Source organism: Eutrema salsugineum, unplaced genomic scaffold (genome assembly GCF_000478725.1).
Source record: "Eutrema salsugineum unplaced genomic scaffold, Eutsalg1_0 scaffold_5, whole genome shotgun sequence".
Classification (NCBI taxonomy): Eukaryota; Viridiplantae; Streptophyta; class Magnoliopsida; order Brassicales; family Brassicaceae; genus Eutrema; species Eutrema salsugineum.
Genome location: NW_006256612.1, coordinates 5962665 through 5976497, shown reverse-complemented (window position 1 = coordinate 5976497; position 13833 = coordinate 5962665). Strand labels below are relative to the sequence as shown.

At 38.0% G+C, this 13833-nt stretch overlaps 4 protein-coding genes across 4 annotated transcripts; 2 read left to right on the top strand and 2 right to left on the bottom strand.

Annotated features, from left to right (window-relative positions):
- The first annotated feature begins 545 nt into the window (after positions 1-545).
- Positions 546-3688, top strand: LOC18992357 (T-complex protein 1 subunit epsilon). Its single transcript, XM_006415748.2, has 9 exons — positions 546-863; positions 1363-1681; positions 1794-2142; positions 2277-2409; positions 2485-2537; positions 2634-2736; positions 2882-3048; positions 3152-3265; positions 3354-3688. Exons 1-9 carry the CDS (start codon positions 665-667, stop codon positions 3522-3524), a joined length of 1608 nt encoding a protein of 535 aa, XP_006415811.1. The 5' UTR covers positions 546-664; the 3' UTR covers positions 3525-3688.
- Positions 3689-3845: 157 nt separating this feature from the next.
- On the bottom strand, positions 3846-7010 carry LOC18992356 (ALBINO3-like protein 1, chloroplastic). Its single transcript, XM_006415747.2, has 10 exons — positions 6516-7010; positions 6321-6431; positions 6155-6229; positions 5812-5872; positions 5614-5687; positions 5415-5519; positions 5102-5215; positions 4807-4910; positions 4488-4718; positions 3846-4411 (listed from the first exon to the last, which is right to left on the bottom strand). The coding sequence occupies exons 1-10, from the start codon at positions 6849-6851 to the stop codon at positions 4111-4113; spliced, it is 1512 nt and encodes a 503-aa protein (XP_006415810.1). The 5' UTR covers positions 6852-7010; the 3' UTR covers positions 3846-4110.
- A 164-nt stretch (positions 7011-7174) lies between these two features.
- On the top strand, positions 7175-9793 carry LOC18992355 (cyclin-L1-1). The gene is made up of 7 exons (XM_006415746.2): positions 7175-7272; positions 7526-7689; positions 7773-7854; positions 8004-8144; positions 8316-8485; positions 8721-8994; positions 9230-9793. Exons 2-7 carry the CDS (start codon positions 7538-7540, stop codon positions 9674-9676), a joined length of 1266 nt encoding a protein of 421 aa, XP_006415809.1. The 5' UTR covers positions 7175-7272; positions 7526-7537; the 3' UTR covers positions 9677-9793.
- A 342-nt stretch (positions 9794-10135) lies between these two features.
- On the bottom strand, positions 10136-13621 carry LOC18992354 (uncharacterized protein At1g24485). The gene is made up of 6 exons (XM_006415744.2): positions 13504-13621; positions 12861-13389; positions 11592-12157; positions 11315-11374; positions 10412-10558; positions 10136-10242 (listed from the first exon to the last, which is right to left on the bottom strand). The coding sequence occupies exons 1-6, from the start codon at positions 13619-13621 to the stop codon at positions 10136-10138; spliced, it is 1527 nt and encodes a 508-aa protein (XP_006415807.2).
- Between the last annotated feature and the right edge of the window lie 212 nt (positions 13622-13833).

The following is a 13833-nucleotide window of genomic DNA, read 5'->3' as shown; positions in this document are numbered from 1 at the left end:
TGACGAACATAAATAAGACGACGTATACAATATGGATATTTTAGGTTATCACACTCGCAGACTGGTGTAAAAGGAATGCATGTAATCGTTTTCTAAAACCGAGTTAATTAAAGTGTGATTTTATAAAACAAAGAACATAAGTAGAATTGTAACTTTTTTTTCTAAGTATTCTTTGTAAACTTGGGAAGGTTATTTAACATTTTACCAATAGAAGAAAAACTTGGGAAGGTAGTTTGGAATTGAAAACAAAATTCTTAATAAATTTGAAGACAAAGACCAAAACATTAATCGGTTATGACATGATTCTTTAATTGGTGATTTATAATTATGAGATATGAGAATATGTTGAATATTTGAACTTCGAAGTTGCATGATATATAAAACAAAAATACTGCCATGAGGCATGAACATTCATGTATCAAAGATGTTTCAATATTAAAATGGGCTTTAAGCTGAAAGCCCAAATATTTGATCAGGCCCTTGAATCAGTTTTGATTTACGATTCTGCCATCAACAACGAGTTAGGGTTTTACACAATCATTTTCGCTCTTAAAGCTTCGAGACACTCCTTCTTCTCGGTTTTCCCCCATTTCAACCAGTGCAGTGAGAAAAAAAACCCAAGATCTGTAACTTGGATCAGATCGAGGAAAGTTGAAGCTCTAAAATGGCGCTGGCGTTCGATGAGTTCGGGCGTCCGTTCATTATACTGAGGGAGCAAGATCAAAAGACGCGTCTTAGAGGCATCGATGCTCAGAAAGCCAATATTGCTGCTGGCAAAGCGGTGGCTCGGATCCTTCGATCCTCTCTCGGACCTAAGGGAATGGACAAGATGCTTCAGGGACCTGACGGAGACGTCACCATCAGTTCGTTTCTCACCTTTTGATCTCATATCTGCTTTTCGGATTTTTACTCTTTATTCTTGTCTACCTGCGTGTCGGTTTAGCAGTTTGATGAATGGATCCATCTAGGTTTTCGCTGTTTAGTTTTTGTAAATCGATTCGCTATGTCAAGTAGTTTCTGAGCAGGTCAAGTAGTTTCTTCTGCAGCTTAACTGCTATTGGATTCCTCATTTGGTAGCGTTGAATTAACTGTTCAAAATAGCATTTTGCCACTGTATCGAGCCGCATTTTTCATCTTCCGAATATGCAAAGTATGGTTTCTTTGAACAAACGATGCTCTTTTGTGTACACCTTTTTTCATTCTTGCTATTGAAACAGAGCTCATTTCACTTAGCAGTTTTTCTAGATGTGTAAATTGTAACCGTTGCTTCACCTAAGTAATCACATCTCTTTCTGTGAAGCATTTTTTTTTTTTTTTTTTTTGCTTTTTTTGTTTATAACTTCTCCAATTTCGTGTTCCCAGCAAACGATGGTGCAACCATCTTGGAGCAAATGGATGTTGACAATCAGATTGCAAAACTTATGGTTGAGCTGTCACGGAGTCAGGATTATGAGATTGGTGATGGCACAACAGGTGTTGTTGTCATGGCTGGTGCACTTCTGGAGCAAGCTGAACGTCAATTAGATAGGGGAATTCATCCCATCCGTATCGCTGAAGGATATGAGATGGCTTCTAGAGTCGCAGTTGAGCACCTGGAGCGTATAGCTCAAAAGTTTGAATTCGACGTTAACAATTTCGAGCCACTTGTTCAAACATGCATGACTACTCTATCCTCGAAGATGTAATATTCCTTTTAATGTTTGATCTACCTTTCAATAGTTGTTGCATATATTTTTTATATGGTTTTCTAGAATATTGTTCTAACTTTTTTTGTTTTGCTCATTTTGCGACAGTGTGAATCGATGCAAGCGCAGTTTAGCTGAGATTGCCGTAAAAGCAGTTCTTGCTGTTGCTGATTTAGAGAGGAGGGATGTTAACTTAGATCTGATCAAAGTAGAGGGTAAAGTCGGGGGAAAGTTGGAGGACACTGAGCTTATATATGGAATACTGGTTGACAAAGACATGAGCCATCCACAAATGCCAAAGCAAATTGAAGATGCCCACATTGCCATTTTGACTTGCCCCTTTGAGCCTCCGAAGCCGAAGACTAAGCATAAGGTGGACATTGACACAGTGGAGAAGTTTGAGACATTGCGCAAGCAAGAGCAGCAATATTTTGATGAGATGGTTAAAAAGTGCAAGGTAGGTTTTTTTATTTCATTATCATTTGGATGTTGAGTGAACTACTGGAGAAGGTTTATCTTTTGACAGGAGATTAGTTACCGCAATACATTTTATGATATGATTTATGTATGATTATTGTGCCTTAATTTCAGGATGTTGGTGCTACACTGGTTATTTGCCAATGGGGATTCGATGATGAGGCAAACCATCTATTGATGCACAGGAATTTGCCTGCTGTCAGATGGGTTGGGGGTGTTGAATTAGAACTTATCGCAATAGCCACAGGTAAGTTAATTGTGCCAAGTATCTACTGTTAGTGTTTTTAACCAGTGAGCTGATAGGATATTTGTCTCTATGTAGGCGGCAGAATTGTTCCAAGATTCCAGGAGTTGACCCCAGAGAAGTTAGGAAAGGTACTATTCACTTTCAGTAGGTTGTGCCGGTGAAATGAGTGGAGTTTAAATATGCTTTAATCAGACCATTGAATCTCCATTTCTTCATATGTTTAGGCTGGCTTGGTTCGTGAAAAATCATTTGGCACAACTAAAGAACGAATGCTGTATATTGAGCACTGTGCGAACTCGAGAGCTGTCACTGTTTTCATCCGTGGAGGTACTCATAGCGTCTTCTTTTGTAATTGTTAACAACACTGCTTTGACTTTTTAATAGATGAGAGAAACGTGGATTTACTGAAGTATATGGTGGACAAAGATATTTGACTGACTGATTGAACAATTTATTACGGGGTATGGTTTAGGTAACAAAATGATGATCGAAGAAACGAAGCGTAGTATCCACGATGCTCTGTGTGTGGCTAGGAATCTCATCCGCAACAAATCAATTGTATATGGAGGTGGTGCAGCTGAAATTGCATGCTCACTTGCGGTTGATGCAGCTGCTGATAAATACCCTGGCGTTGAGCAGGTAAAAGAAGATCTTCTCTCTTATCTTTGAGTCTCAAGTAAAATAATTTATTCTACATAACTCGACGCCAAAGACATAATATTTAAAAAATTCGTCTATGCAGTATGCAATTAGGGCATTTGCAGAAGCTTTGGACTCTGTCCCTATGGCTCTTGCAGAGAACAGTGGATTACAGCCCATTGAGACACTCTCTGCGGTTAAATCTCAGCAAATTAAGGTAAGTAATTGATGGGCTCATTATCTATTTCTGCCATTGATTTTGTTTGTTCAGTGACTTAACAAAAATTGGGTATATTATGAAATAGGAGAATATTCCCTTCTATGGGATAGATTGCAATGACGTGGGAACAAACGATATGAGGGAGCAAAATGTGTTTGAAACATTGATCGGGAAGCAGCAGCAGATTTTACTCGCAACTCAAGTCGTTAAGATGATTCTAAAGATCGACGATGTCATCTCTAATTCTGAATACTGATGTGCTGCTGCAACCTTTGTACTTCACTTTGACCTCTTGGGTGTTTTGGTTTGCTATTTTTTATTAGCTTTTGACACTGTTTAACATCATTTTCCCTTTCTCTTGCAAGCTTTTATTTTATGAACATCCTCGATCTTTTTTGCGTCGTGATTTTGATTTTATCCCACTTTGTGTGTTTTTCGACACTGAACCAAATAGCATTGCCATCGAGCTATCACCAATGCAGACAAAGTGAAAAAGGCCTCAGTGCCTGATGATGATTACATGCAGACTGGTCTCATAGTTAAGAGTAAAATTATTAGAGGCTTAAAGCAAAATCAGTGTGGATAAACGTGTTTCTTCTTATGCATGAGAATGTAAGGAACATGAATCAAGCTTTTATGACTTACAAAGACCAATTTGGCCATTTCCTATGGTCTCTGCACAAACTCTAAACCTTAAAGACCAGCCTTTCCCACTCTTAAGATCTATAGACTTTGAACTTTGTTGCAGAGGGGCTACGGTCGAGTTATGAGATTCCTCCTCCTGTCTTATACAAATCAATTCATCTTTCTTTGTTTGACTTCGCCTTTGGTGTTTACCTCTTCTATGTTTCATGAGAATGGTGTTGTTCTGTTTCATGGCCAACGCCGAATTTCCCATTCGTAGTCTCGTCCTTTTGATTGGATGGCTTCCCATTCACAGCGACAGAGCCATCAGCTGTTTCTTCCACTGCAGAAAGTTCTGTTTTTTGGTTTTCTCCTTCAGTGATATCAACTGTATCAGATTTTCCATCCTGTTCCTGTGCGCTGTCTGTATTTTTATTTGACAGAGCTGCTTCAGCTTTCTGCCTCTCCTCTTCTTTTTCTCGACGTCTCTTTGCTTCTTGCTCTTTGAGCAGCCTAAACCTGGGAATTAAATCGATGTGTTAATAAAACAAATAGGATCTAGTAACGAATGAGGGGTTTCAGAAAATTTAGTCACCTTTCACCAGGCTTAGGCCCTTCTGAAGTCACTTTTTCACCACTCTTCTCTCTTGGTATTTTCAGTTCTGAAACAGACTTCTGAACTAGCGGTTCTGAAATAGACTTCTCAGCTTTCTGAGTTTTATCTTCCTTCATGACCAAATTAGACAACTTCTCCATCGGATTTTTGGCACCACCATACTTTTGAAGCCATACTTGCTGTGCTGTGCTCAAAATGTTGTTTGTTAGCCTGCAAGAGCATTCCTCAAGCTTAGAGAAAAAGCAAGTGGAAAGCTGAAAGACCACGAAAATACACAAAACCAGTTGCTGATGCTCACCAATAAAGACTTAAACCAGAAGGAACTGACAGTGAAAAATAGCCAATCATCAGCGGAAGAAACTTCGTCACCGCTTGTGAGCTCTTCATGGCTGGATCATTACTCTGAAAAAAGATATGATGATATGTGCACCTTAAGTTTCTATGTTACATAAAGGATTCATTGTCGGTTGAATTTGGTTAGCTGAATGAACTTAAGGGACATTCACCAGTTCACACATTTTCATAACCAGCTTATCTTTCAAGCTACAGGTAACTACGAACTAGACTATCACATATCCCAGAAGATGCTATACCTGCGATTGCGAGGACTGCATAATCTGAATGGAGAGGTACTGAGAGAAGACGAGCAATAGAGGTAAGACAAGATATGCTAATGTGTCTGACCATCCGAGAGGTGGGTGTCCCTCCTGAGAAATAAAATGGAAATTTGTAGACATCAGCAATGAGTTCCAACACCTCTTGATTCAGGTCATCTTCAATCAGTTTATAAGCTCGAGTAAGTAACGTGAATAATAGTTAACAAGAACTAAGGGTCTGGTCTAGATTCCATTTCAAAATATCCACACTGCTTAATATCGAGGACCGAGGTTCAAGATTGATACTTACAATGAAAGGGAACAGCCATGAAATTCCACTGCCACTCTGTCTTGCAGCAACAGTTGTTGGACCGGCAAGTGATGGAATCCAGAAAAAGCCTTCCGTTAAAAGTCCCTTTTAGTTAGAAACAAGTATCCAACAGACAAGTTGTCAGAATAAAATCTTCAGGCCCTTACAGAAACAAAAAGATAAAATTTTCTGCATGTACCTCATCTGCAACATTTGAGAGAGCTCGATATAACCCAATCCAAACTGGTATTGTGGCTAGTGTGGGGAGGCAGCCTATTAGAAAATGAAAATATAGCTTAATTACATGCTAGAAGAAATTACGAAAGAAATCCCATTTTTGACCTAACTGCTATCTCAAATGGAAAATCAAACGGAAATCTGAAGCAGCAAACTGTACCTGCAAGTGGATTTATTCCAGCAAGTTTATACAATCTGGCAGTTTCAAGCTGAATTTTCTCCTGCAAAGATAAACAAATATTAGGAAACTCTTTGTTTCAACAATAGAGCCACACTCACAGAAAGTAAAGCCACACTCACAGAAAGTAAAGCCATAATCTTTAGTAATCACCCCATAATGATGAAACCAATAGCTACTCTCTTCTACCTACTTTTTCCTTACACCTATGAACTAATGATTGATGCAACTATGACTTAGGATAGGCATCAGGAAATGCTTTTAATTTCTACAAGAGAAAGCAAAAAGAAAATCCATGTCGCAGTATCGAAGAAATGGTTTTTACCTGATCACCGGCATACCGTTCTTGAATAGCCTTTATTTGAGGCTGCAACGACTTCATGGCCATGCCAGATTCAACCTGTAGAGAATAAACCACCATTTCAATTAAAAAAAATCAACCATAAACGAATGAATCTTGGCTTTAGCAGATATAGAAACAAAGTGAAAACCTGTTTTTTCGTCAATGGGAACGTAGCTGCCTTAACAAGCACGGTGAGTAGAATGATAGCGAAACCATATGAATAAGGTACATGTACAGTTGATAACCCATCTTTCAAAACCTGCAATTCAAACCCAACCAAACTCAATTACGCAGATAAATCCATTCTCTCAAGAAAGAAGAAAAAAGAGAAGTTTCTTTCTACCTTGAGAACAGTTTCCATGTAATTGGCAATACCAGAGAACCAATCACTGTTCTGTTTTGTGGTAGTAGTGCCAGCGACGGATTCAATGGTGTCAGAGGACGAAACGGCGGCATCAGCGATGGTGTAGAGAAGATTCTCGGCATGGTCCTTGATCAAATCGAGAGACAAGCCTGGGTCGGGAAACGAACCTGGTCTGAACCCGAATTGAGCCACCAGAGTCCGGCGACAAGACGACGGTCTGTGGCTGAAACGGGAGGGGCGGAAATGGAGGACTCTGCTTGTGGAGAAAGACGAGAGGAGAAGGTTCGTGGGCTTTAGAGGTATCGAAGAGGCCATCTCTCTCAAGCGAGAAGAAGAAGAAGAAGGTAGGTGAGTTTTAGGGTTTTGGTTCAGAAGAAATCGGGGAATTTGGATTTGGATTAGTATTGATTGTTCTTGCTTCGCGTCTCAGTGCGCGAGACCGACCAGGAAGTGGAGGAAGCTAACTTTGTTTTGTCGCTCTATACGCATGTTGGAAAATCATCCAGATTTTTTTTTTTTGTTAATATATATCCTTTTTTTAACTCACAAGGCCCAATTATGGCCCAGTTAAAGCAGGCCCAATTCTTATTGTATATTTTTTTTTTTTTTGCTAATCTTTCCTAATATTCCATCTTCGACCTCCCATCGTCCTCGACTCCGATTGTGTCCCTTCCTTTCGTCTCTCAAAATCGCCTCCCCGTGGGTTTGTTTCGCCGCCGTATCTCTCAGATTTCCGGTACATCTCAAATCATTTTCGTTCTAATAAAGCTATTGAAGTTTCTTGTCTTTACTGCTGTATCTAATTAGGAATTAATCCAACACTGGAGAATTACTGGTGGTTTTATGATCTTGATAGAAATTAGTTAAAGAAGTTTGATTCTTTATTGTGCTGGAGCTTTGTTGCTTACTCATGCGCAAGGATAGAAAGGTTTTTGTCTGTGTTGGAATCTGATTCTACTTGTCTTGTTGTCTTCTCTGGATGGTAACAGCTAAGCGAATCGATGATTTACACTGCAATCGACAATTTCTACCTTACAGACGAGCAGATAAAGACCTCACCTTCCAGGAAAGATGGGATAGATGAAACAACCGAAACCACTCTTAGAATCTATGGATGTGATCTCATCCAAGAGGGTGGGATATTGCTAAGACTGTATCCTTTTCCTTGGTCTCAAATTTCTTGCAAAGCTAAAAAAAGTGTCACAAATCTGTGGTTTTCTTAACCTTTGTCTTTAGACCCCAGGCAGTTATGGCTACTGGGCAGGTTCTTTTCCACCGATTCTATTGCAAGAAGTCTCTTGCCAAATTTGATGTAAAGGTACTTGTGTTCTTTTCTTTCTTCTATCTCTGTGTCTTGAGGGGCTTTAAACTTAGGAATGCCAGTGGATTTAGTTTCAGTATGTACATTATTTTGCTGTGTACACTCCTGCTTGTTACCATAATGATTTTGGAGTTTACCTTTTACAGATAGTTGCTGCGAGCTGTGTCTGGCTTGCATCAAAATTGGAAGAAAACCCTAAGAAAGCCAGACAGGTCATCATTGTATTCCACAGGATGGAGTGCCGTAGGGAGAATTTGCCGTTAGATCATCTGGATTTGTATTCCAAGGTTAGTACGCCTACTACACTATTACTTGACCAATTGAATATTTTTCATGTCTGTCTGTGTCATTTCTTTTATATCTTTTTCTTAATTCATTGGAACATCTTTCTTTGGAAGTGCTGTTTGTTTATTTTTTTTTTGTATCTCATTCTTTTCCCACTTGTTGATTATCTGCAGAAGTTCTCTGAGTTGAAAGTTGAATTAAGCAGAACCGAGAGACATATACTGAAAGAGATGGGTTTTGTTTGTCATGTTGAACATCCTCACAAGTTCATTTCAAACTACCTTGCCACACTTGAAACACCTCCAGAATTGAGACAAGAAGCTTGGAATTTGGCAAATGACAGGTAACCTCAAACTTTACTACAGATCTTATTTTATATAATTACTTGATAGTTAGCTGTACATCATTGTATTAATAGGTTTTAGAGCTGACATTTCAGCTGAATCAGCATACCAGCTATGTCTTGACATATGCACCGTTCTATTATGATTTCTATTATGATTTGAGTATGATTTTCATGCTTTCTCAATATCTGTTTATATTTTATTTGATCTCTCGTGATATGTCTATATATGCAGTCTGCGTACAACCCTTTGTGTAAGGTTCAGAAGTGAGGTTGTGGCTTGTGGGGTCGTGTATGCTGCGGCCCGTAGGTTTCAAGTACCTCTCCCAGAGAATCCACCCTGGTGGAAAGCATTTGATGCAGATAAATCCGGTATTGACGAAGTGTGTAGAGTTCTTGCTCATCTATACAGTCTTCCAAAGGCTCAGTATATCTCCGTTTGCAAGGATGGGAAGCCTTTTACATTTTCCAGCAGATCCGGGAATCCTCAAGCTCAATCAGCTACAAAGGTGAGGTAGATCGATATCTAGGATTCTAGGTTTTGTGCTTTCTGCAAAAGCACGAGATTATTTTTCCATATCATGTTGAGTTCATTTCTTCGAGGAGCAAACAGAATAGCTTTTGCCAGATTACAGAGCCGTTCTTTCTCTTATTTTGTCGGTTCATTAAAATGTGAAATCTGAGTGCATCTTCTTTTGCTTTAAACAGAGTTTGATTTGAAGTACTTTGCCCTTTGTGTTACAGGATGTGTTACCTGCAGTTGGCAATGATGTTGATACGAAGTGTACTCCCGGATCAGCTAATAACGAGTCTAAGGATGGAATGATTACTACGCCTCTTGAAAACGCTGCAGATTCCAAGAAGAGCGATACTGAGTCAAACAGTCAGCAAAATGTCGGAGACTCGAGCGAGGGAAAAAGTAAAGTAGGAGAGAGAGAAAGAGAGAGTGATAGAGAGAAGGAACGAGGTAGAGAGAGGGACAGGGTTAGATCTCACAGAGAGAGAGGCAGAGCTTCCGACAAGGAGAGTGATAGGGACAGAGACAAACGAAAAGATCGAAGTCATCATAGGTCAAGAGATAGACTGAAGGATTCAGGTGGGCCGTCGGATAAATCTAGACATCATTCTTCCCGGGATCGTGACTATCGCGAATCCTCGTACTCATCGAAAGACTATCGTAGGCATCATTAAGCCAATCTTCTTGTTACCAAATGTTTCTCAATCTTTTTTTTTTTTGTGACAATCTTTTGTGACAAACTCTCTTTGAGTGTCTACTTGATGTCTAGACGTAGTTTCTAATTTGGAATTCATGAAATTTTTTGGTAAAGTAATTGTGGTTTTGGGTTTTGACTTTTGAGTTTTGACATATGACTTGCCAAGTGCAAGTTATAAGTATTTAATTAATCTTAAATATTGAAGTATGCCAAAAGCTGGCCAAGCCTCACGATATTGTTAGTTTAAAAAAATACAAATTGTATTTCTAATTTGGACTCAAAATTTAGATAATTTTCACAATTGTTTGTTGGTAGTAGTCCCTTGACACTAAACCCAAAAAAAAAAAAAAAAAATCTCACGAAAAGACCAATAATTAGAAAGACCCAGAGAGTAACTTACAATCCAAACAACCAATAATTAGAAAGAAAAAAGTCGTCAAGGACTCTGTGTCTGTGTCTGTTTCTGTGTTGGGTTAAATACTTGACCTGCTACAACCGTTTGACTATCTCCAATATGAATAAAATTATTCTGGGTGAGTGGCCCTGCAACAATGTATCATTACATATCAAACTTTATTTAAATAAAAAATTAGAGCCAGTGTAAAAACGAATAAATCAGAATTTCAAATAAAAAAAAAATTATTATCTATTGAATCTTCAGATAAAAGAGATATGTATAGTCATGAGAAATTAAGGAGAAATAGATATATACTTTCTGATTCACGATTGCGCTTGGGTTTGAAGAAAAACTTCCAGGCGGCCCAACCACCAGCTCCAAGAAAAGCAAAAGACGGGATTGATATACCAAGAGGTAAACCTAAGTTGCTGCTTTTCTCCTCTCCGGACTTCTCTGAAGAATCTTCAATTCACAAACAAACTAATCACAAATTATGACTCGAACCAATGATCCTAATTATTCCTACGTGTAGAAAACCATTAATTGTTAATTTGACTAAAAGTAGAGTATTTATGAAAATATATGACAAGTCGGTTTCATTTTCCATCGAACAAGCAGAGACTGAATTTTCGGTCTATTTAAACGATTTATCCTTTTCATTTTACGTGACATGTGATTTTTTCTCATACACATTATTTTTTACGTGGACATCGATTTTATCAAATGAAGTGTTTGTATAATTTTAATCGTGTCATCTGAATGTTTCACAACGCGTGATTTCTTCTCTTTACCATTTTTCCCCCATCACCATTAATCTATCTTTTATATGGAATTGATCAAATAGTTTTATATTTCCACAACATGAGTGTGTGATTTATTTTTAAAACCATTTTGGCAAAAAAAAAAAAAAAGTGTGTGGTTTATTATACGTACATTGAGTTTTTATATTACTATTGTATTATGTAGCTGCTAAAAATTTGGATATACCTAATTCCTACCATTGATTTCAAAAGCTTTCATAAATGTTATAAAAATGGATTTGTCTTTTTTTTAATATATATATATATATATATAAAAGAAAATGTTCTTTACATTTTACCAAAAAAAAAATATAAAAGAAAATGGTCTTTTAAAAAATCATTTTGCCCAATAATTAAGAAGGTGAAGTCATTAAGTATTTAATGAACTACTAGAATATTGAGAATTGATTTGATAAACCTGCAGATTTTCCGTCTTCACTGGTTTTCGTGGTTTCTCCATCTCCATTACTGCTTCCTCCTAAAATCTCGTTCAAACAAAGAAATGTAAAGTAGAAATCTTAATTTTCAGTTTAGGCTTTGCTTATAAAAAAATTATTGGTATAAGACCGGAAAATTTTATTGTCGCTGTCACGATTCAAGATACTGAGATAGAGTGCATTATTCTATTTAAACCAAAATAATTGCTAAAGTGAACCATATTATTAGCATATAAGACTATGAAAAAGAATAAGTACCCGATTTGCCTCCACCACCACCACCGGAGCCTGAGCCACCACCACCACCACCTGAGCCTGAGCCACCACCGCCAGTGCTAGGGCTGCCTCCACCGCCGGAGCTTGTTGAATTCGTCCCGTTTCCACCACTATTGCTAATGACATAAAGCTCGAGAGCGTTGATGAGTGGGTTTAAATTAGAGTCTGGTGTAGCTTTAAATGTTAGATAGGGAAGCTTAGTCGCTACCACACCCCTCAGAACAGCTTGCGTCACTGCCCCGAAAGGTGGCACAATCATAGTTGGACCCACTTGCTTGTTCTCATAGTAAACGTAGAAAGACCGCTTTTGGTCGGAAGCAAGACTTAGTGGTTCCGAGAAATAAAGGGCAATGTAGAATGCTACTCCGGAAAAAGGTAGGGTTATATCATAGAAAGCCATGTCCTTCTTCGACCAAGAGGTACGAAGGACAATCTCGGGTGGTCGATTATCAGCACCAGTTGTGTTGATAGAAGTGGCAGCACTTGTTAGTGTTCCGGTCGAAAGCGGTGTTGCCGCCCAAATTCTATCATAACGGTCAAATGGGGACCTGCATGTAAATGTAACTTTAGAAATTAACTTGACGTGATTTTGTCACGCATTTGCTAAATAAATACTCCTTCCTTTTTCAAAATATAAATCGTTTTAGGTTTTTTTACACATATTAAGAACATAAATTAATTTTCTATTTTACCCTTTATTAATATACTTTGAAAAATGAATTAAAGTGTTCACACTAATAAATTGTTTTTTTGTGTTCACACTAATTAATTAGCTGTAAAATTATGGATAAAAGTGGAATTTTTTTTAAAAAATTTAAATTGAAAACTAAGAACTGACTTATATTTTGAAACAAAAAATTAACTAAAAAGGAAATACTTATTTTTTTTTTCAAGTAGGTGAAAACTTTATGTTGGGCTGGATACTATTAAAAAAAAGTTTAGACAATTAAATTTGATGGATTCAACCGGTTGAGAACCGTACAACTGATAATTTCTTATATTTATTTACCAATTGAAATGCTAGCTAATGTGTTGTTCGTTGACTTTGGATCAACTTACAGTTTCCAAAGGAAATCCGTTTTTAAATCATCTAGCTAGATTGTACAAAACCAAGACCATCTTTTAGCATGTGTAAATGAAACAATCGAACATGTTCCGATTCAGAAGAAAATTCTCCTTTAGATGATTAATCACCTAGTAGCTAAAATCTGATGATATTTTCGTAAAATATAGACATTTATATATGTTTACCTTACAAACTCCTTCTCCCTACCGTAGGCGACACGTTTCTGGAGAATGAAACCTTCCTTGGGACCAAGATCGGTGTACATGGAGTCATCCAACCTCCGTACTTCAATGGTGGACACAAAAGGGTATTCATTCAAAAACGTGCGGAAAAAGCAAACACTTGTATTCCCGCTCTCCGGTATAAATATCGCTTCCGACCGAGTTCCACTGATCGTTGTCGTCGTCACGACCGAATCTCGATGTTTTCCATCGTAAACCACATCGAACTTTGGAGCCGTGCCCTCTCCGTCGTAGTCCCCGTAGTTGAATCTCGTCCTAACCAACACTTTCCCACCTTTATCGACCGGAATGTTGGTGTAACAGTTGGTATCCCCCGTGGGAAAATACCGGAGTGTGGTTAGAGATTCATCGGTTTTGACTAATGGTTTAAACGTGGACGTGGAACCGGTGGTTACAAAGTCTGTGTCTCCCACCCACGTTCTGTTGTCCGCGTCAATGTGCGAGCTTGATGATCCACAGTCTATGTTTATGTCTGAAACCAAGCCCCCATCAAAGTACTCAAATTCAGTCTATATATATCCACTTACATAGAAATGAAATTGAGTTAATTACAAAACGGAATTACTTAATTAGTTGAATAACTAACCGGCTGCATTAGAAAGGAATATGATGGAAAAACTGAGGAGAAGTAATACAAAAGTGGCTTGAGCCATGCTTGATTTTGATCCTTCGATTACCAAGACACGAAAATGTATTTTTTTCATGGGATTATATTTATATGTGCATGCTCTATGAATAGTGGAAGGTAAATGTTTTTATAGCTGGCTCCTATACTTTACAGAAAATATTTGGAAAAACCATATACTTTCTAATTGTTCTAACACATTCCTGCTTTAGTGACAAAGACAGAAAGAATTCGTAAATTTGTGTCCTGATTATATAATATGTTGTAGTCATAACATCTCAATTGGGGTAA

Bases quoted from the DNA above. Each gene is read 5' to 3' on its own strand.
- LOC18992357 (XM_006415748.2), top strand. From the start codon at position 665: ATGGCGCTGGCGTTCGATGAGTTCGGGCGTCCGTTCATTATACTGAGG. The intron at 2,143-2,276 runs GTAGGTTTTTTT...CCTTAATTTCAG, and splicing joins AGATGGTTAAAAAGTGCAAG to GATGTTGGTGCTACACTGGT. The intron at 2,737-2,881 runs GTACTCATAGCG...GGTATGGTTTAG, and splicing joins CACTGTTTTCATCCGTGGAG to GTAACAAAATGATGATCGAA.
- LOC18992356 (XM_006415747.2), bottom strand. From the start codon at position 6,851: ATGGCCTCTTCGATACCTCTAAAGCCCACGAACCTTCTCCTCTCGTCT. The intron at 5,216-5,414 runs GTAAGTATCAAT...TTTATTTCTCAG, and splicing joins CATGGCTGTTCCCTTTCATT to GAGGGACACCCACCTCTCGG. The intron at 4,911-5,101 runs GTATAGCATCTT...ATCTTTTTTCAG, and splicing joins TGCAGTCCTCGCAATCGCAG to AGTAATGATCCAGCCATGAA.
- LOC18992355 (XM_006415746.2), top strand. From the start codon at position 7,538: ATGATTTACACTGCAATCGACAATTTCTACCTTACAGACGAGCAGATA. The intron at 7,855-8,003 runs GTACTTGTGTTC...TACCTTTTACAG, and splicing joins TTGCCAAATTTGATGTAAAG to ATAGTTGCTGCGAGCTGTGT. The intron at 8,145-8,315 runs GTTAGTACGCCT...GATTATCTGCAG, and splicing joins ATCTGGATTTGTATTCCAAG to AAGTTCTCTGAGTTGAAAGT.
- LOC18992354 (XM_006415744.2), bottom strand. From the start codon at position 13,621: ATGAAAAAAATACATTTTCGTGTCTTGGTAATCGAAGGATCAAAATCA. The intron at 12,158-12,860 runs GTAAACATATAT...ATTTACATGCAG, and splicing joins AGGGAGAAGGAGTTTGTAAG to GTCCCCATTTGACCGTTATG. The intron at 11,375-11,591 runs GTACTTATTCTT...ACGAGATTTTAG, and splicing joins TGGTGGTGGAGGCAAATCGG to GAGGAAGCAGTAATGGAGAT.